At 40.0% G+C, this 23,200-nt stretch overlaps 2 protein-coding genes across 13 annotated transcripts in view; one reads left to right on the forward strand and one right to left on the reverse strand.

Annotated features, from left to right (window-relative positions):
- The window catches only part of LOC121896996, a 235,058-nt gene extending 233,248 nt beyond the window's left edge, over positions 1-1,810 (forward strand). For all 4 annotated transcript variants that reach the window (XR_006096161.1, XR_006096163.1, XR_006096162.1 and 1 more), the window contains one exon: positions 334-1,810. Coding sequence is in view for 1 of the 4 variants with exons in the window: in XM_042411206.1 (XP_042267140.1) it covers positions 334-377 (44 nt within the window). In the remaining 3 variants the exon portion in view is untranslated. The remainder of the gene's footprint in view (positions 1-333) is intronic.
- Positions 1-23,200, reverse strand: part of sox6 (SRY-box transcription factor 6) — a 141,058-nt gene that overhangs the window by 109,730 nt on the left and 8,128 nt on the right. For all 9 annotated transcript variants that reach the window (XM_042411170.1, XM_042411179.1, XM_042411152.1 and 6 more), the window contains one exon: positions 7,400-7,470. The gene's annotated coding sequence lies outside the window, so the exon portion shown is untranslated. The remainder of the gene's footprint in view (positions 1-7,399; positions 7,471-23,200) is intronic.

The following is a 23,200-nucleotide window of genomic DNA, read 5'->3' on the forward strand; positions in this document are numbered from 1 at the left end:
ACTTACAATACGTGCAACATGTTGTGTAAAAATTTACATACTGCAAACCAGAAATTAGGTATTTAAATGGTACTGGGTTTGAAGCAAAAACTCAACAAACTTGCACATAATAACAGGATGAACAGAGCACTCTATTTGTATTATGTAAATGTGCATTTTTGTATTTAACTGGAACCTGAATCCTTCAACAGGTCTGTAAAAACAGTTGAATAGCAGGAGAGAAAATAAAATAGATTAGGCCATGCTCATGCTCTATCTTTATCTTTGGTTTCATTCCATAACCCTTGTTCTTTCACTCTCTCTCTCTCTCTCTCTCTGCTTGTGTTTCCTCAGCTGTGCCTGCTGTCTACGATCCCATTGTGGTCAGAAACAACTGAACTTAGCCTATGGAAGCAAAGGTGTGGTTTGGAGAGCAAATGACCAAACTCAGGAAAAAGTGACGGAGCCACATTGTATTTGCTCTTCTCCCAACACAAAAAAACAAGAATGGCTTAAAATTAAGGCTCGACCACAATTCAAGGGCAGACTTTTTGGTGAAGGAGAGGCAGGGAGGATTGACATCACTAAGTTGGCCTGGACCAGTCTGAGCAGCACGGCAGCCCTTTCGAAGAATGAGCCTCTGCCAAAAGCTGCCTCTGCCTAACCAAGTCTCCCACCATCTGCAACAAATGTGCTCTATTAAAGCAGTACCATATGGACAACAAGCTAGCTATTAACACGGCTTCAGCACATCCCCTTAACCTAGCCCAGATTTCAAACTTCCAGTCAAATTGACTGCTGATTTAATGCACCGCCAGCAGCCATGTGGGTCTTGGCACGAGACGGCACTCTCAGCCTTCAGTCATTAACAGGCTCATGTAGTGCGCGGCACACAGCGAGACACAGAAGTTAGCTACACAGATCCTACCAGTAACTACATCGCAGGTTACTTGGTATATCCCTGAACCCATATGAGAAAAAGAAGCGACGTCCAAATAGGAGGATACAGAGAGCGAGACTCTATGCTGATCCAGGGACTCTAACCTTCTTAAGACAAGTAAACTAGGGCTCAAAACACTGTGTTCTACAGAGTGGAAACTAGCTTATGAAGCAAATCTACCCACAGAGCTGCTGCAGTGGCAGCCTAACTGGGCTTATGTCTCAGTTCTTCCACAGTGATGGAGAGTGCATTTGCTCCCTCTGCGTGGATCCAAAATGGCAGTGATTAACCCTGCAGGGTGTGAGGGGGGGGACACTTAAATCCCTGTGGGCCGGGCGGCCATGTTGACGCCTCTACCCTCTCTGAGTCATGGGTGGACCCACCCACCGCTCACAAAGCCATGCTCTCTTCTCCTCGACCATGACGCCACAGCTATGAGCCCTCTGTTCTACGACCCAGAGACAACACACACACACACCAAATCAATTACAGTTCTGTGGTTTTAACCCGACTCCAAAGTTCAGTAAATTTTGCTTGTTTATTTTTTCTCCTCCTGTCTCAGCTGCTTAGATACTGTACATAATTAGAGTGGAAACACATTTCTTCTCTTAGAAGCCTGAATGTACACAGTTCTGTGGATTTATAGAGACTAAATATTGGCATTAGCGACAACACCGTTTATTTTGATTTTACGTTTTGATTTAACCTTGTTAGTTATTAACCAATTCTGTTCTTCATGATAGCAATATGTCTATCTGTCTGTGCTAACCAACTGTCATACTAGGCCAAAGATATTTGTTCAACAAACTTGTATTTCTGAAATTCTAACCATTAATCTGTTTAATTTAACTTTTAGTTTGTTACGTTTTATCAAATAAAAACACAGAGTTAGCTCAGTTTCAAGATTATTATTGCTACTACTATTATTAGTGTTAATGTTGGATCTGCAAAAGATTTATTCAGATTGCCATTGTAAATAAAACAGTTATTACTTTTCAATTTTTAACCCCTGAACATAAAACCTGGGATCATTGTTCGACACCATCTCTACCCGTAGTGCCCCTATGCAAATTGAAATGATAAGCTAAAGACTGCCTGATGACAGTCTAATTAAATAAGCCTTTCAGTACTCTCAGTGGAGCAGAAGGATGTGTGAAAAGGTACTGTTGGTTTGAGAAGAGGGAGATCCTGGGAGGGGAAAAAAAAGCTGTCCAAGCAATCCCAACATCCCAACAGACAGCTTTACGCCAACTCAACACCCAGTCACATGAAATATGGTGATACCTGGTCAAGCACATGTGTATTTGTCCACACGCACTGACATATATGCATATAATGTACACCTACAATGTAGTGCTCTCTCTCTCTCTCTCACACACACACACACACACGTCTTATGTTTCCTTTTACTAATGGCAATAGTGTCCCATTGACCCCCTCCCCCCATCCTCTAACACACACATACACCTATGCTTGCATGCACACACACACATACACACATCTCAGTCAAAGCTGCCAGATGAGTAGTGAATTAATTTGTGTGAGCCACTCCAACATTAGGAAGGTGTGTTGAAAGGTGTCTGCTCATGTTTCAAATTAAACGCGCTGCTGGTCAGCATTAGCACCTCGCCACCCGTCGGCAACTGACACTTAGGGGGCTGGGGGGGATGGGAGGAAGGAGGGGAGCCCATCCGCCGTTCACACTGGAATAATTAGAACATGTCAGGAAGAATTAATTTCCTCATTTTTCAAAAGGATACACAGAAATTACCATGTTATTATATGACAGGGTCCCTGGGAGGATTGGATTAAATTTGATTTCTTGCGCAGCCCACACAACAAATTAAAGTCATAAATGAGATGGAAAGAAGCGGGGCACAGAGCATATGTTTATGGCAATGAGTGAAGCCAAGGGACCAGAAACAACTATCTTCATTTCATTTTATTTAAATCAGGCCGACACCGTGTGTCTGAATGACAGCAGTTGCTAATGGGTCGAGATTAGAGGCTCCTTGATATTAACAGAGATTCAACAACTTCTTCTAAAAAGCAATGGAACGTACAATGTGTATACTGCTAGATGAGCCTATTCTGCATGGAATGACCAGCTGAGAGAGTAAAATACTTAATCTGGGTCTTACCACAACAAAATGATTGAATTTGCATCTGTGCATATGTGTGTTATGTTGACCAACAGATGACACACTGGCAGGTGCAGCCTCTATAACATTTCAAGCTGCCTCTATACAAAATACTATATATACAGTATGTACTAGCTTTGTACCTATACAGAGGACCAGATTATATTACATATTCTATGCTTTTCAGGGAGGATAAAAGTCCCACAGAGGAATAGAGCACAATAAGCTTAGAAGTTACTAGATATGATATTTAACTTCTATTTAGGATGAGATACAGCCCAATTCAAAGAGTATATTAGACTGACCCAATCTAGTTACACAATACTGGGCACCATTTCAATTCTTGGGACTTAGATTTGTTATCTTACTATTACAGTTTAATACAGGCTTGCCTGGGAAGAATTTTTCAACACTTTCAAAATGGGCCGTCATTAGAGCCTAGCACTCCCCTGGGCACCACAAACTTTAAATAATTTGCGAATCAATTAACTGGCTACTCTCAACGCAACAGGGATTTCACACTCCAGGGTCGTGGTGCATTATCAGTTGGAGACGATTCATGGCGTTTTGGGAGAAAAGTTCATGGTTGAAATCATTAATTCATTTTACCGGACTTTTAGTTATGCATTGCTTTCCACAGCTGGGGTAGCAAGAAGATTAATGGCATGTTCTTTGGTTCTGTTTTCTGCTGTATATAGCTTAATCAGTGAAACTCTGTCCTACAGTATAAGGGAACATACCTTGAGATACAGGACAGCAGCCAAATCCATATTAGATTTTTATTCTTCAGAGAATGGCATAAAGTCCATCAAAATTTCAAACAACAATAATAACAAACTCAGAGGTTGGATCCCATTCATGATTTAATAGAGACTGCCAACTGTAGAGAACCCAGTCAACACCACACCTAATCAAACTGCAAACACTGAAAACATATTTTAGTTAAAATACTTCAAAATGAGGTAATTAATGAGTAATACAGAGAGCAAGCTATTTATTGGAGGTATGTTTTGGAAGCTGGATAAAGTTCAGGCAGGTTTTTTTACATTCTTGCCGGGTAATGACGTGCAACAATTAGTTTTCCAACTACTGGGAAACTGGGATCCTCTGAAGTAATTGAGGCTGATGGAATTTAAATCTTTGTTAGGTGGTCTTTCTCAAGCAGTCGCTGTTCAGCAACATATTGACCATAATCACTGCAGGGTCAGTGGACTGAAGAGGCCCATTTCATAAATAATAGATGAAGAATAACCATTCAAAGGTTATTCATTTTCATTTTATGGTGAAGTGCTGTTTATTTAATTTCTGACAGAATGGCTCCCGTGCATCCTCCCCTTCACTGGTGCCATCGTTAGCGAGCTGAGATTGTGTGTCTGTTGTTTATTAGATAAATGTCACAAACTAACAAAGAGTGTACGGCCTATTCAGATGGTCTAACATATCTTCAGGTGTTTCCAAATGAGATTGCATGAGTGTAATTAAAGTTGTTCTATATGCACTCCAGACACAAACTAAATTACTTCCTGTCAGGTTCTGAGATTAATTGAACCTGTAGGTTAAAGTTGCAAAGTATGTACAGTACATTTTGGATTGTGTGCGGATATAACTGTCACAGGAGAGTGGGATGGCACACTAAAACAACATGGCCATGGACAGGCAGTGAACACTCTGGGGGATATTATGAATTAATCAGTCGTACAAAAAAGGTATGTGTTGTTTGTTTTTTCAAGGAGTAATGAGTCTGTAGTATCAAAACTTGAGGGGTCCATTTATCCGCTATTCACTATCTTCTAAGGAGCATTTGGACCATATGAACCAGTAGGGGGCAGCAGCCAGAGCAACCACCCCAAGTAGACTATTAGTGTCCTGTTAAATTAGTTCAATTTATGTTAAATATTTTCTAAACAAGCATATGGCTTATTACTTGTCCAGTAGTGGAATAAGATGTTACAATGATTTAATTTAATAATTTAAGATTGTATATTACAAATACAATCCATTTTGTGCTGATACACAGAAAACCACGTAAAGTCTTTGTGGTTTTCCTCTGGATTCATCTGTAGTCAAGTGCAGAGACAAAAGTTGTTTGATACTTACATGTAACTTTCTCAAGGTTCATACTTAAATAAAACAATTTTCAATCTTATGCTTAGAGAATCAAGATGTAGTCAAAAAAAACAACATCTGGTGTCAATGCAAACAACAAAAAAGACAAGCTGATGTTAAATGCAGACAATGGATAATGTTTTATACAGTAGGTCTATATTAAAATTATGTATGTGCATTTGTGTGTGTGTGTGTGTGTGTGTGTGTGTGTGTGTGTGTGTGTGTGTGTGTGTGTGTGTGTGTGTGTGTGTGTGTGTGGTACAAACAATACAGGGACCCACTCTTGTAAATATTACTCCATAGCACAACTAGTGGCCAAAAACTCCAAAGTGTGCCTTTAATTTAGTAATTAATATTATCCTATGGACCTATTGTTCTTCACATAAGATTACATTACAGACACATTCTAAACAAAAAAAAACTGGTATATGTTCAATGTGTTACACCTACTGTATATCAGTTTAGAGGTTCTTTATATCATCAGTGCTTGTATTACATCTCTATGAATACTGTGTGCATGATGTCTTTTGTTGTTGTGTACATGTAGCTTTTAATAACTTTCATTATTTAGATGTTCTGTTTATGATGACAAAACCACAAAGAGTATGACCTGACTGAAGACCGACGGACAGTTGTGGCATGCTAAGTCATAGTACACCCATTTTACGACTCCAAGCCATTCACAACAAACTCAACAACACTCACATGCAGCAGCAGTGAAAGCTTGCTAGTAGACAGGTGCATGTTCATCTGAGCAGAAGACTGTGTTTGACGTGAAATGGCATGATTAAACAATGGTAAATGGTCATGAACTTTCAATGCAGAGAGACATTTCCCTGCTGTTATTGAAGAGCTTCTCAACTACATTAATATGACTCTCATGATATCTCCAACTGACATTTGGAAGAAAAGAATAATATCACCTAAGTTCCTCACCTTTATTTGCTCAATATCTAAGATACATTTTTATTAGAAAATCTGCATGAGCAGCAGATGAGCAAAGACTGTTAAAGTAATATTATGTGGATGCAGAGAGGAGTGTAGTATGATCTATTTTATTTTCTAAGCTCTATGAAATTCTGCATTCCAAAATAACTATCTTACTCTAATACTTGAAATTTTCCACTTAAACCTCTTTTAAACTGACATATTGTGGTTTACAACCAATCAGTATACAAGTACTGTGATCTTGACCTGAGTTGGACGGAGGTCTCATGTTTCTCATGAAACATCTTTTAAATCTTAGGGATACTTAAAAATGTACTGTATGTAGTGTGTAAGTTGTTTCATTAACTTTTCATAAGGAAATAATGAAAAAAGAATAATAAAATCATACCACCATATTTGCAAAATAAATACAGTAGCTGCCATTTTTGATTTATTAAAGGTTGACAAATCTCCTTTATAAATATATTCATAATATGTTTATATAAATCTATGGTTTAGTAGTGACCCAGGTTTTATGTGTGAATGTTAAAGATCATTGATTAACCCCTGACAGCATGAGACATAATGGCTTCATTATCCTGTGTGTGAAAGTGCGGTAGAAGAGATTCTAAAGTGTTAATCAAAAATATACAGTAGCTTCAAAGAGGATGTGCAGTTGTTCATAAATTAGTTACGGTCTTTTAGTTGAGATCTCTTTGTGGTTTCACAGAGCATTTGGTCAACAATACTTAACATTATCTTCAATGCTTATTCTAGCTAATGACATTCAAGGTTTCACATTTTTTTATCAGCATCAGTTGTAAAGAACTTTCAAAAGACATTTCCTCAAAGGCTGCTGTTGGTTTTTCTCTTTTGTTGGGAATTTTCTTTTCTGTGAGGCTTCAAATAGCCATTAAGTAAGGTACGTACAGTTAATACTTACTAGAAAGCCTGATTTCATCTTAAAACTGCAACTCCTACACAAGAAATTACGAACTGTATATCCTACAGCAGCAATAAAAGATGGAAAAAGGAGAAAGGAAATAAAAAACCCTGAGCAACTACAACACAATATGGAAATGAAATAACTTCAACAAACTTCTGGAAAAATAAATTAGAGGATCTAATGTTCAAAAGGTCTGTCAGTAAGTTTGTGCCTATATAGCTGTCTAATTGTGCATACATTGTGTGCCTATCCAATTGTCCACCTCATTTGATGCAGGTGTTCAGTGTGGGTGAAAGACAGCAGGGGTGTGTGAGACATGTGGCAAGACAGAAACAGCTGAAGAGGCAAATTGATACTTACAAAAACTGAAAGACTCAATCCCCAGCTTCCAGCGATCACTGGTAGGTTGATTTTGAATTCATGTAAATGACCTGAAATGTAATCAGAAAGAAGACAGAAGAAGGCTACTTTAATTTGTGTCCTTATACTGTACATAGCATCAAATTAATACTACTAACATCTTTAAAATTCTTGCAGTTAGTTAAAATATCACAGAAAATACAACTTTAAATGCTATTATAGTCTAAATTTCTTTTATTTGTTGAAAAGAAAAATACCACAGAATTTGGAACATGGTTTAAAATCAACATGGTGCTTAGATAACTGTGTTTACCTACGTCAGAACAAACAGAGACAGAACAAGAGAAAGAATTGAGGCCAGGGTGACTGTTGGCTGAGGGTCAGAGTCTCTACAGCTGAGCTAAAACAGCTTTGTTAGAATCTGACCTCTAGTCCTCACAGCTGTCACCAATGGGAATCTGTCCTAGACAATGTTTAAAATCTACTTCTCTGCTACCTCATTAATCAGTCCTCCAGGCAGTGAACTCCACTAATAAACAGCTTTCATATAAAGTGGTTGTTTTATTAGATTTTGCTTTCTTTCTTCAAGCACTGCCTCCTAATGATTTATTTAGGGGCCATGCTCTGTTAGTTCAGCATGTCTGTTGAAGTGCTGCAACTTAAGAGCTTTGTTAGAGAACACACAAATAACAGTATAATATATAATAATGCCAAGCTTCAAAATATATCCCACAGTTAAGAAGGAATGACAATAGAGGAAAAAAACTATTCAGAACAAAACTGATCAGAGCAACTAGCTTGAGGGATGAAAATGCCAGAAGCTCATTCATGTTCATTTTCTCACATTATCTTGTTTTTCACAATAAACCAAGATCTCATTACGAGCTGATTTATACAATTAGTCCGCCTCAGCACTGCCAATTAAACAAAGCCAAGGGTTTTTTAAGGTCACGCTTAACTGATCTGTCACTAATTTGCGCTACAGCACCTCAGTCTCCCCTCGCCGCGGCCAATAAACCACCACCAACAAGACCAGATAAATGTACCGACTACCACTACATTGTTGTCAGAGCACAGCACGGAGTCTGCTGCGTGGGAGGCTGGAGGGCTAACAGAATGAGTCAGATAAAGGCAAAGAGTTGCAGACAGGTTTGAATGTGGTAGCCTTGAGGCTGGAGGTGATAATGGGGGAGAGGGGACCCAGGTGACCCCAGCTGAATGGAAAGCTGTTACATGAATAGCACCTCTGAGTTTAAAGTCTACTCCTGCCTCTCAAATGATGCTAAACACACACAATTTAGCTGTTCTGAACTATGCTCCAGCTGCAACCACCCACTCCTGTATTCACACACACACACAACACACACACACGCACACACGATTAACTTATATTAGGAGCTATTCAGTCAACACAACAATCCTTGCATGCTGGAAAAACCACATATTACATGGATGGTAATTCAATACAGCAGCCTTGTCAAACATCTGACTATATGCCTAATTCCTGTTGCGCCTAAATAAATGAGAGCTCTTATAATTACAGACATTAACAAACCTTTGAATTCATAATCTGATGTTAATTAAGAACAATGAGGTAAATAATAAATGGGTAAATGTATTCCTTATTCATTGCTTATTTCAGTTAATTATTTGTCTGAGGGAAAAAAAAACAAAAGAATTTATAATTGCAAATCATGAGCAGACCCAAATGATATTATAATGAAGCAAATGTAGTAATCCCTGTGGTGTAATAAGAGTCAGTGTCAACCGGCCTATTGTAGATGCATGTAGCAGCTCTTTTCCTGCTGTGAATCAGACCTACAGGCAGGAAACATAAAACAGGCACTCCCCAGTCCTAATTAGAGGATCGGGGACTTATTAAACACAATTCCAGTCAACCCCAAACTCAAATTATTAGTTTCACCACATTTTTATAAACAAATTGTCAACACACTTAACCAATATAGTTTCCATTTCTGTTGGTGGGAGCGGATGAGAGGTAGCATATTCCACTTAAACAGGAGATGCCGACTCCGTTAGACCACAGCTACACAGATTAGTTTGATATTAAAATAATTTCACTATGTGGAAAATACTGGTGGTTTAGCCGTCAGACACAAAAATCCAAACAGGCCAATGGTTCTGACATCAAAGGAGCGGGGACAGAGAGCTCACAGCCACCTGTGGCATTTCTGTCAAAGAGTGGCCTTTTCTCTAGCTTTTGCTAGTCATAGCTATCTCACACACACACACATAACACACGCAGAAGAAATACATGAAAACGCAAACATGCACACACACCCAAGATGCCCCAAAAGCTTTCATATGCAGTGAAGCAGAGTCGAAAATTATAGCATCAGTTCCAGCACTGACATTTGTCAGGGAACACACACACACACACTTACAGTACCTTACCCCAGTGACGACAGAACCAATTCTTTTTTGTATTTGCCGTTCTTGATCTACACTTGTTAGAAAATCCAGAATTTGTTCCTAAATGAAACTGCTCAGACAAACACATGCAATTTGTCTGATGCTAGATTTTAATTCCATATATCTGCACTGAGAGGGTGAAATATAAGGTTAACCCGTTCACTTGTACTAAAACCTCCCACGTAGAAACTGTTCATGTATCTTTATACACACACATCAAACAAACTGTATGCCTCCTGGGATTACCGTTTGAGCTAAAAGCCTCTTGTACAGTACAAGACAGAAAGCAGTTTTACTACCACAGCAAAGCTCGGAAAGATTCACTTTCGAACCAAATGAACCTTCACATTCCAGACATGTGTTCATGTAATGTGTGGGCTGTGCTTGATTTAATTTTCCTGGACCATAACACAGACTTGTGTTTTTAACCATCATGTGACAGTGGCTCAATATCAATAGACAACATAACCACAACCGTTTACAGAACAGAGAGGATCCACTACTACATAGCTGCATGTTTCATGTACTCTCAGTTATATATGGGGCATTTTAAATTAAATATATGTGGGTGTTTATGTGTCTACTGCATACATGTATGTACTGTATATGTACTTTTCACCTCATGTAGTCCTGGATATGCATGAGACAAGCCAAAACTTGTACTTCAACTTCTGTTTGGAATTCATCCAGATCTGCGACATGTTAAAAAAAAAAAAAAAAAAAAATCCTCCCAATCCTCCATTCCAAATCCTCTCTCTCTCCTGCGTCCAAACATGCTAAAGTAGGAATTCTGCCGAGTTAGTTATTTTGACAATAGAGGTAATCTATGCCATCAGCAGGCTGCTCCCTAACTGGATGCTGTGTGGTTATCTCTGCAGAAGCAGCAGCCGCACAGTCAGGCCGGGGACTGCATGGGGGAGTTTGGGATGCAATGAGGTGGGGCTGTAACAGCGGTCCCAGGGGAAATAGGGAAATGGGAGGAAGGGGCGGAGGGGGGTGGGGGTTACGCTGCGAAGGGGTGAAGCGCAGAACATTCTGGCACAGAAATGTCTGATATAGTAATTGAACACATGTGATTGTCTGTTAAATATCCAGTTCCATAAAGTCAATCCTCTCCGCAGTAGCATCATCTGTGAAATATGAAACGACAGCTTCCATGCAGTGAGTAATCACCATAGCCAGGAATGAGAGAATATCACTTGAGAGGGAACAGCTAGTGTCCAGGTAAACTGTGGATACTTTGACTCTAGCCTAGATTAATTTGAAGAGGTAGTATTTGTAGAGTCATAATTAGCTCGTAAATTTATCTACTTCCTGTTCATATAATAAACAGCAGACAGCCATGACCAAAAACTAAAAAATCCAGTGCTATGTTGTTAGAGAGACAAGCTGTATTTCTACTAGCGATCCACCATATCATTGAGTTATTTGGTGTTGGAAACAGGTCAGTCACGTGCAAACAGCTGTTTCATGCTCCAGCACACCGTTAACTGTCACAGCCTTACTAACCTCTCTTTTATCCTCTTTTCATCTTTGCTCTCTGTCTCTCTCAAACCGCCTTTCTCCTTCTCTGACTGATCCCCAGTCCTGACACTGGACTACAGCAGACCAGACGCTCACAAAATGTCTAGCACCAACATGTCAGGAATGACTACCAGAATGGCACTCCAGTTAAAATATCTTTGTTGAGAGTAAAACAGTGACCGGCATTTTGTCTGTGTCAAAACTAGAAGTGCAATACTGTCAGATAAAGCAGGATCAAAAGAAATCCACCCTTGAGCAGCAGCTATTCTGCCCAGAGTTTGTTACAAGCAATAGACTGATACAGATACAGCGCTGTGGCTGAACGAGGCTTTCATGTGCTACTCGGCAAATACATTATCTGTCATTTCCTCTGCGTCAAATAACAAGAATAAAAGTCTATTTACTGAGCAACTGGGTTGAGGCCGGGTAAAGAGAGAGAAACGACCAGCAAATAGAATGTTTTCCTCCATGGTGGACGGCATTCAGTCCCCAGTGCTCCTAACAGGCGGGCGTGCAACCTATCAATTCTCTTTGATTCCCTCTCACATATTCTTCACTCCAAAGACTGTAAAGACAGAGAACACAGAATAGGCTTGTCTTCTTGCACGCTGATGAGACCTCTTTTCTTAACTTCCAAGATATGCACGGGTATTTTCTTTTCCTTTTTTCTTTCTTTCACTGTCTCTTTCTTATTCAGTGTGGGGTTTGTGTATTTGTGTATGTTGGGGGCAGGGGTATGAAAACAAGTCTCTCCCTCTCTCCCAGGTAATGTGTTTATTTTCCTGGACCCATCTTCTAGTTTACTGCGTGGTGGTGTTTCTCCCCTCTTATCGCCTGGCCCTCGCGGGGCACTTTAGCCCCTCAAATCCTGTTCACCACATACTGGTTTTAGAATCTGTGAAATGAGTGCTAGAGAAGCGTGGCCACAATGTCTGCCTGTGTTGCTACTGGACTCAAATGGGCTTGGTGCTTTTTTGTCCAGGGAGATGCATAAATGGAAGTTTTTAACACCTCAAAGGAGGCTGGGCCTTTGTGGAGCCACACTAGAGAAGCCTGCCAGTCTCCTGAGGAGGCAGACACACTGAGTGCTGCAGGACAAAGAGCTAGAGGAGCAGAATCAGCAGGGGCATCACTCTGCTTTGGGCACCAGACAGACACACACATGTACACTCACATATATACAGTAACCGCACCTACATACAGAGTGCACATACACACACACACACACACAAATGTTTGAATGGCATGTTCCAACTATCTGAACTACCGGTAAACACAGTACAATCATAAGAAGCGGATATGTCAAATATATCACAACAGTCTTATTTTATTTCCAATCTGGTAAATTAACCAACAGCAAAGTTCTACATCATTTACCCACCTCACACCTGCAGTTCAACCTAGACCTAAAATCAAACAGCCTGCAGCAGTAACCAAAGAATAAAACGACAATTGATCTGAATATAAATACTGTATTTCCACCAGTTGAAATACAACATACAGTAGCTAACTGTTAATAGATTCATATGTGATTGTACAAACACGCTCAACAGAAATAACAAATACAACCAGCACAACAAATGCCGTCATTTCCTACTCATTGATTTCAGCTCCACTGTTTGAAAATAATTTCCTCATTTCCATCCCAATTTTCCTTATTGAAATTCTTTTTTTTTATTCCCGAATACAGCCCAACAGCTGGCATTTACAATCAGTCTTTATGCTGTTTAGATGTCTACAATAAGCATTTAGATGCAAATATCTCTGCCTTGTACAAAGGAGTTGCAACTTCTGTCAGAAGCGACATAATCAACCTGCAATTGTCTCCTGGCTCCAAGTGGTTTCCAGTGACAAGGCCTAAGCCTTAAGCATCTGTATTCAAATGATTCCCTATTTCAGGCGCAGTTTAGTGTGGATTTTTCCAACAGTATTGCACTGAAAATCAATCACATGGTGAATTAAACCAGAAAGGAAACAACTGATCCATAAATGATCAGGTTACAACGAGGCATTGGTGTCCGCAAATTATTCAGTGTTTTCCTTGTTCGAAAAGAAGCGGGGACGCACTGTTTGATGGTAGGTTTTTCCATGACTTGTATTACTGTTGCACATTTTATGATTTGCAAAGGCAGTCTTAAGCTGACAAATAATTATTTTAGCAGCTCAGCACAACACAGGGAGACAACTTCACCTGAGGACATGTGGGAAACCTTTGTAGCCTGTTGTAGAGTAAAGAAAGTCTTAAATGAGCTGCAGTGGTCTCAGCAAATAAAAAAGATTCCATGTCAGAAATAACTCAAGAATGTACTCTAACAGCATTTCTCTGCATGTTTCTCTGCATCCTGCTAACACCTGAAATCTAAAAAGTGATCCAAATTTTAGTCTTTAGTTTTTAGTTTATTAACCCAAATGAACAATTGACAATGATTGAAATCTTGAATATGAATCAAGGGTCAAATAAATTAAAGAAATGAGTCTGTGCTACTGAAGTGTATGTGGCCATGGTGTAAATCTGACAGTGATGGGGGCATATGCTTTGCTTTAGCTCCACTGGCCCCTGTACAGCCATTTTAACAATTAACATTATAACCTCTGTTTTCTCTTTTTATTTACAGTTGCAGAGGTCATTTGTCTTTTTTTGAAACCCACAATTAATAGCAGCGTTTGCAAATGCAAATGAGTCCATTTAGGGGGAGGGAAAATGATCAGTTTGAGAATATTTCTGCCTTCTTAATCTTCTAAAGAGGGAAATGATTTAAAAGGAGGACACAAATCTCCAGTGACATGGCAGGAACTGTAGGGCACTTTCCTCTCTCCCTCTCTCTCTCCATTCTCCCCTTCTCATCTCACTCATGTCTCCCCCGCCCCCTATCCCCATTTCTCTCTCCTCCTAATTTACCTCTCCCCCCCTTGTTCCCCTGTAGGGGTGGAAGGGCCAGGAGTAAGGGACAAGGAGCTGAGAGTAGGGCTCTGGTTGGCTTGTCCCCTCAGAGAAAACAAATGTAGTGTTTGAGCCACTGATCACTGGTATAATTGAGTTTAACACTCCTTTTCTGGATTAAAAAAAAGCCTTTGAAATGAAAGGTCAAATTACCTCTACAGTCAGGCAATAAATAAGTCAAACAAGGTAAGAGGTTCCTGCCAGCATATGTTAGTGGCAAATTTAATTAGCGGAAAAACAGGAGGCTCTCTATCGGACACTTTTCCATTCCGCATTGAACAAAAGCAGTGCTGGAGTCCAAATCAGAGACATGACAATTGTACAGCGAAGGAATTTAAATATATCAATCATCGCTTAACGAATCTCATCATTTAAACTTTAAGTAAATAACATTAAGCCACTTTTCTCAGAGCATACATCCAACTCACTAAATCGGTACAAATGTATGTACGCCAAATATTTTAAAAATACAGCCTAGGTAATAATATAATATTACCCAGATATCCACAGCGATTTCACACATAATTAAATTACATGGGGAAAAAAACTTCAGTCTGGATGACGTTCTTTCCCGTTAGTCTGCACACCTCTTAATACATGATTTTTCCCATTATGTAAGGTATCCTATAGGCCCATTGTCCATTGATTGCAGCACAAGGAAAGGAAATGGGCATCAAGTAAGGCTGCAGTCTGGACTGGGAGCACAGACGGTGGCCGAGCAATGCACAGAACAAGGGAAAGAGAGAGAGAGACAACACTGCTCTACACCCAACTAGCTACAATGTGGCCTCTGTGACATAATGCACTCTGCACAGCAGATTGTGGAAAATAATCCAAAATTTACTGGTTCGCATATCCAGCAATAACAACTGACATCACAACCTGTACCATATATCCCATGTTTCAGGGCACATTTTGCATTTAGTGGAGAATGAAGGGGGTAAGAAAAACATCGTCAAGTAGTTATTATATTCCCATCATGTCCTGGGAGCCCATTACAGCATGGCACAAGCAATGGTAAAACTGAGAAACTCAGCGGGCTGAGGCTACAGGCAGAAGGCTGGGGAGCCCTTAGACTCACAGTACAAACTTACTGCACACTGTTAACTGCTGGAAAAAGATGTAGTTCAAACAAACACTTTGCACCTACAGATTATCTGTATTTTAAATTCCAGTAGCCATGCAGAGGTTTCATTTTTCTGCAGTGTGTAGAATTTAATGGCATCTAGCAGAACAGACTTGACAGAAATGGAATATAATATTCCTAAGTATGTTTAAATAGGTGTATAATCACCTGAAAATAAGAATTGTTGTGTTTTTGTTACCTTAAAATGATCCCTTTATATCTACATAGGGAGCGGGCCCTCTTCCATGGAGGCCGCCATGTTGCACTGCCATGTTTCTACAGTAGCCCAGAACAGACAAACCAAACACTGGCTTTAGAAAGGGCCTTTTGCATTTTTCGAGAGTTTCTCAGGCACTGTAGGTTCTCCTACATGCTTTGAAGGAGAGGGGGAGGGGAGGGGAGGGGTATTCAGTTGGTTGCAATCTGCAATCTCACCACTAGATGCCACTAAATCCTATGCACTGCTCCTTTAATTTGGTTTCTGTGCGCTAACATCAGTTTAAGGCCAAGCACCTTCAGGCATCTTTGTAGAGCTCCAAAAAAAAGAATAGACGTAGAGCTGTAAGTAGCTGTCCAGACAACAGTAACATGTGGTTACATGACAGGTTGGTCATATGAAAGATGACTGTGTTTTTTTTCACTTGCTCAACACATGCTTCTCATTAGTCTACTAGAAAAACTGACATTGCTCCAAGTAAAAGACACAGGGCCCTCCATGGCTGCTATCGCTCACCACAAACTTGTTTTCAAGTGTATCTTACATTACATATGAGTGTACATTTTGAAGCAGAGTATGCTTTGAACGTTCCAATGGGACAAAATGAAAATGTAAATAGATTAAATTGCATGTCCAAACATGCTGTAAGTGCTGCAAGGTACGAATGATCTATATAATAAAAGAAAAACACTTTTCAGGATTCTTTTTCTCTGAAAGACTTAGATCTCAATTGTATGACTTTTAAATAAAACTAGCAGACTGGTTCCCACAACCTTAAGAAATCTGAGTTAAAATGTACTCTGAATAAAACATATAAATATATGTGCTGAAATATGTGACTTCCATCCAGCTAAAAAAATTCCACAGCTGTACCTTTTCAATTTTTAAATGGCAAAAATATTATTTTTACTGAACAGCCATGGACTGTGTGTGTGCTTGTGTCAGTGCATGTGAGCATGTATGTGTCTGTATGTCCATGTGTGTGCATGTCTGCTCTCCACAACAGCTCCCTAAACGTGGTTTTGGGCAGGCAGTGGCCTACAGTAAAATGTTGAAATTGGAAAAAATATTACCCTTCTTTCTTTTGAATAGCCGAGAGATAAGCACCCTTTAGCAATGAAGCCAGTGGAGTTTAAGCTTATTATGAATACCTCTCAGAGCGCAGAAGCATGTACTGTAGAAATCAAAGGGAGTAATAGGCAGGTAAGCCAGCGTCATTTTAAGGAGGAAGTCAGTTGTGAAATTGTAAAATCGCAAGGCCCTGCTGACAATCTCCTGCCCTCAGAACACTCCCATAAATTACTTCTAATGGCAGTGGCTATCACATATCTGAAAAAGTTCGAAGTTTGTGAGGCGAAAAGAAAGAAAATCCGATGCTAATCTCCCCATTGATGGAGACTAATAATAATAAGAAGACCATTTATCTCTTTGATTAAACAGCACATACTCTGCAGTTCACAAGAATGTGTGATTCTTTATATGTGCTTAAGCTTCCCGAAGCAGACCTGGCTTTGCAGAACATTCCTCATGATTGCATGTTCAATTGGCTGTGAAAGTCCGCGGCATTACTCTTACGTGCTGGCCTGAAACCATAAAAAAAACCAAGCAACAAACTGAGGTCATCTTTTTTATGGTGTTTGGGGTACAAGAGCTACTGATCAAATTTCTGAATTCCAACATTAAGCAAGTGCACATATACTCCCAAAAACCATTAGCTGCAGGGTTATACTAGCATAGTCGTTTTGTGCATTTTCTGCCTAATAGCTTAAGTTGCAGAGCTCCTCTGCCGAGATCTGCTGTAGAGATGATATCATAACGCGACGGCTCCGAGACAGCCCGAACTGTAGTGTTCACACATTCTACAAAGGCACACACACACACACAAAAACACACACTGGCTAATACATACGGTACTGTGCCTTTCTCCTTTGAATATTCATCCATGTTTCCACATCATCTGCAGGTCTCCTAATCACAGTCACTTCCCCTTTAATCACAGGGCTCTAATTAGGTCCTAATAAACCATTTTGCCATCCTCTTGGAGCGCCTCTGTGTCACTCACACATCAAACCATGAAATACTATATTAAGGGGCTGTCAACCTCAAAGGAAAGCTCCTCCAGCAGCAGTGATACAGATACTGCAGGCACACCCTCTTACACTAATTGAAATTATCGAAAGCTCTGCTTACATGTGACACTTGGCCATGTCTGAAACCGTGGCCTGAAGTACAGCAGTCAAAAGCACGACGGTTGTGCCAGCACTGAGGCTCTACTGGTTTCTCTGATGTCGGGTAATTGTTTAAACCTGAGTGGATATGGCACAGGGCCTCATGCTGCCTGTTCTGCCAAGAGAGGAAAAAAAAAAAACGTTCTTGCTAGCACTTTTCTCCTCTGTTTCTTCTATTCTAATTCAGTCCAGCAATGGCTTCAAGGAAAGCCTCAATGATTCCATGTTCATCTTGGAGAAGCAGTGTTGGGGATGATGATCACTGACCACAAGTTGATAATGATGACTGTTTAATTAGAAGCCTTTCTTTGGCCTGGCCACAACCCAAACTCCTCCACCCTGCAGATGGTAACCAATAAATTTAGCTTTGCTGAGGATGAGGAGGAACATTGTACCTCCCCAGTTTATCCTCAGCCCCACCCCTAACCAAAGGCATAAAGCTTTTCTCCTCGCTGACACAAAAACTATAGTGCTACTACACATCCTGACTGTGTTGGTGAAGTCAGACCATGTCTCCTATGGACGACAGTCACATCTCATTTGAATTGGTACATTTTGGAGGAAAAGTTGGTCGCCAGATTATATTTTTTATTCCTTCATTATTTTTTGTTTTGTTTTATCCATTTGAAAGATTTTTCCTTTTTTTTCAAATTAACATTACAAAACTTCTACATTTAGCATTGCTACAAAAAGTGTAGTTTGTTTCCATTTGTTTTTGCTACTATATCCACTCCTTGCAAAACGAAAGCATGATTACATTTTTTATGGTTAGGCAACTCAAAGCACTTTGTTAGGGTTAGGGAAACACTGTGGTCATGGCACGTACATTATGGGTAAGGCTGGGAAACTAAAACACTTCGTTAAGGTTAGGAAAAACATTGTGAGCATGGTAAATATCCAAAAAGTCTACTCTGATGGGATGCAAACCCTAGTCTCCAGTGTACAGTCAGTTGCCTGGCCGTCCACTCAGACCTCCACCCTATGACTTTTCAGTGCGGTATAAGAACGTCACTCTACGAACAAACTTTGACAATAAATCGCTATTGCAAATTGATTGCATATGAATGTAATGCGTCGGCGGGTTTTTAATCATTTGTATATATTTGTATAAAGTCTGCAGGGTCATCAATTGTGGTCATATAAAAGTCTAGCAAAAGCAAAAAGTCAATCTTGTTCAAAATCTGAACATTTTTGGTCTTTTATACTTGTTCCACAATGTCATTCCACTCTCCTCAGCAAAGGTTTGAGATTTTACAGACTGTCCTGTCTAGTGGAAAAAAGGACGAGTGTTGCTGTTAGTCAGACAGGACAACCCCTCCCATCGTCCTGTAGTCCCCCTCAGTCTATTCCTCACTCACCTCCTGTCAATCATCCTCCTTCGGACAAGCCTCCTCCCAGAGGTTTCTACACCCGTCCTGCCAGGCAGAAAACAGCACTCTGTGTGTGTGTATATGCCTGTGTGTGTGTGTGTGTATTGTATGTGGGCGGGTGGCGTGTGCCAGAGTGGCTATCCCCTCAGATTGTCAAAAAGGCTCATGGGAAATTTACTGCATGGGCCAAACCACAGGCTTTCTCTATCATTTCAGCAGATTTCTCCTTTTTAGTCCCATTCAAGAAAGTGATTATCACAGACTGTACTTTCTTTGGCTTTATTCTTCCAGCTCTGAGTCGGGCTTTCTGGGCTTTCCTCACTATAGCTGCACTTTGCTTATAAATATGCAGCTGAGCCAATCAGAGGTTTCTTAAAGGGAAACTAAGGGATTTTTCAACCTGGACCCTATTTCCCCATCATTTTGTGTCTACGTGACTAATGGGGACAACAATTTTTGAAATTGGTCCAGTATTGAGTGAGAGCGCTTCAGCCAGCAGCCGTGTAACACACTGAAAATGTAATCCTTTGGGGCAATTACACCCGTCAATGTATGTCCACTAAAAGTGCTTGTTTTTGCTACTGACAGGCTCAGATTGTTATTATAAGTGTCTGACAACATTATAGAAAGGATCTCTATAGAGAAATAAAACTTTTTTCTTTACCTTTTGCTTGTTACGGTCTGTTTGTTATTCTGTCTAACCAAGTCTCACTCAAGGAGAAGTCTCACCCCGAAATCTCGCGAGAGTTGAGTTGTTGCAGGAAGACAGCTAAATAATCAGCTAAATATTCAGCCATGACTCTGAAAATATTTTAGATACCACTAAGTTACACTTTCTTTACTCCAACACAACAAACTCTTCCCGGCACTCCTCTCTCCAACTCTCACTCACGTTTCCACCGTTCCTGCAACAACTCAACTCTCACTAGATTTTTTTCCACTGCCTTCGACAGCTGTTTCTAAAGCATGCATATTAATTCTTTGACCCTTTTAAGAACGAGCAGATGAGCAAGTTTTTTTCATTTAGTTGAAGTTGATATTTTCCAACATTATTGTCTCTGCTGGGGTTTTATATATTATTGTACAAGTAGACAGAAATAGGGATAAATTGCTCCTGCATTTGACATGTACTGGTACTGGTGAGGGAAGGAAACTGCTATTTGGAAAGAAATGAAAGAGGAGAAGTCAGATGCTGCTGCTACACTATGACTGAATGTAAGTACAATAAATATTCGCGAACCACTTTAAAAAAAATAGTGAAGATTTCCCCCTGAAAGATTCACTATATCCGGGTCAGGAAAAAAAAATCAATTTCTCAAACTAAAGGAGACTGAGCTTCATTTACTAACACATCATCAGAGGGGTCTGAGGCAACATGAACACTAACTTTATTATTTGCGTCTTTAGTCTTAGAAAGTCTCAGAAAATCTGCTCTTAGCCCATCCTTTCACCAACAGTGCCTAAACACCCCCTCCCTTTACTCATTGAGAGAGAGAGAGAGAGGGGGAGAGAGAGGGGATAACAAAGACAGACAAGAGACCAAGAGAAAGCTTGTGGTCGGGTCTGCTGAAGCCATTTTCTCATAATGCACATTAAGGGTAAAGCCTTGTAACACATCCAAGTCAGTGTAAAAAGAAATTATTCAGAAAGGAAACAAAAGACCTGGGCAAGAAGAGACGCTATGGTTAACTTCATCAGAACTTTAGCCACAAGACCCTTTCCATCTATCCCCCCACCCTCCCTCTTTGTCACATTGATTTATTTTTGGCATCGTACATTAGCATTTTCCACAGGAAAAACTGTCAGGAATATGATTTCTGGCCCAATACGTCCTTTCGTTTCCATAACTTCCTCGCCTGTTTTAGATGTCTCAGTAGCTGCTCCATGATGCAAGTGGTTGATCAGTATTTGTTTCCATCCAAGAGGGCAAACACACACTATCTGGAGAGCATGAAATTAAGCAAAGACAAAGTATGTTTTTTCTGTGAGGTCTGTCTTTAAAAACGTAATGAAATCAACAAGTTACAGTTGAACTCCGATTTCCATCTATGTTTGAAGTTATTGTAAATATACAAGACATGGTGCCTCAGGTCATTTTTGCATTTTTGTAATTATAAGGTGTAGACCTTCTAGATGAAGTCAAGTCTTTCTTATGTACTCATACTTGACTCACACTTGTCAATAAAACTGGCGATGCCAAATATGGACCAGCCTTCCGCATCATGGATCAAAGTGCCATATGACATAAAAGTGTTCATCATTGTCACATCACCTCAATGCATGCTAAAGAAGAGAACATGCAATATTCAGATCTTATATTTCTCAGGATTGTGCACACATGCACAAATATACACTATGTACGCACACACACACACACACAAATATGCACATGCACAAGCTAAATTGCCATATCTGATATGAAAACAGTCGTGTGCCAACAAAACAGCTCCCAGTATCTTAAAGGCTGTATTGGGGAGTGAAGAAGCCAGATTGGCTGGCTTAGTCACAACTGTGGAGCATATTTTACATCTCATGTCAGATCAAGCTGGCAGATACTAGGCCGGCTGTCAACCTCCACCAACTGGATAATGTCTAATCGTTGAGCTTTTAAAGACAGTGGAGACCTGTGTAAGGATAAGCAGAATAATACTGTCAGCTACAGTTTGGAAATATGTACACTTTGGAAAGCTCAATCAATTTTATTTTCAATTACAAAGGCTAAATGATCAAAGATCAGAAATGATGCATGGGAGGAACAAGAGGACTGGTCACCTCGTAATTTATGCGAAACCTGGATGTTGGATTTTTTTTCCCTATTAGGTTTATTCATAACAAATAAATTCATAATTAATTTGTATTCAATGCTATAATTGTGCTGCTCTCCTTAAAACTAATACAAGATGAGGATTTAAGGCCTTCCTTCACATTATTTTACATTAAAGACTGTCAGTGTCACAGCTGACAACATATTTTCATAGAGTCCTTTAATGCTTACTCCAAGGCAGTGGCTTGCCCATGGGAAGGCCTGATCCAAGCACAATGGGGGGGATCACAAGCAAAAGGGTTGTTGTGACACTCTTGTGTGTGAGCAGCGCAAAAGCCAACATTACACTAATCTCTTTTCCCTTGTTCACTCACAAGACCCGAGCTCAGGTCTTCAGAGCTTCTTCAATTCTAGTAGGACAGAAATCACACTGGGCTGGGCAGAAGATCACAGCGTCTTTTAGTCATAATCCTAGCATTCTGCAACAAGGTCATATCTATATATACAGTGTGTATATACAGTATATAGATATATATATATCCATATATGAAAAGCTGATGGAGTGATATATAAGCATAATTTGTCTGTGAGTAAAAATAAAGGTTAGTGTGACTGCAGTCAGTGAAAGCAGTTACTGAGTCAGGGGAAAAAATAATAATTACACAAATTCACGGCTCTATTAAGCTGTAGCTAACAAAATGGTTGCCACAGAGAAGGAGAAAACTAACTTGTTTTCTTGAACTGGCTTTGGATTTCATAGCCGAATGTCTGCAAAAGGAACACGGACCGACATGAGTGTTTGTTTAAAATTCAGTTTCAACCACCTGCACTCATTTCACACAACCTGACAGTTCTTAGCCTTACTCTATATGCTGCGTGCATGTGTGTGTGTGTGTGTGTGTATGTATGCACGTCCTTGTGTGTGCGTACGTTCACTCATGCCTGTGTCCCCATGCCTGTGTGAGGGAGGAAAAAAAATAGTGTGTGTGCATATGTGTGTGTATGAGTGCCTGTGCCTGTGTGAGGGAGAAAGAAAAATAGAGAGTGTGTGTGTGTGTGTGCATACGTGTGTGTGAGAGCCTGTGCCTGTGTCTGTGTGTGTATGTGTGTGTGTGCATGTGCAGGGACTCAAAAATCCACCACATTTTAATTACTGCCCGGCTGCACTGTGTGCCTCTTTGATATGGAAATAAAGGCA

The sequence above is a fragment of the Thunnus maccoyii genome, chromosome 1 (genome assembly GCF_910596095.1).
Source record: "Thunnus maccoyii chromosome 1, fThuMac1.1, whole genome shotgun sequence".
In the NCBI taxonomy this organism is placed as follows: domain Eukaryota; kingdom Metazoa; phylum Chordata; class Actinopteri; order Scombriformes; family Scombridae; genus Thunnus; species Thunnus maccoyii.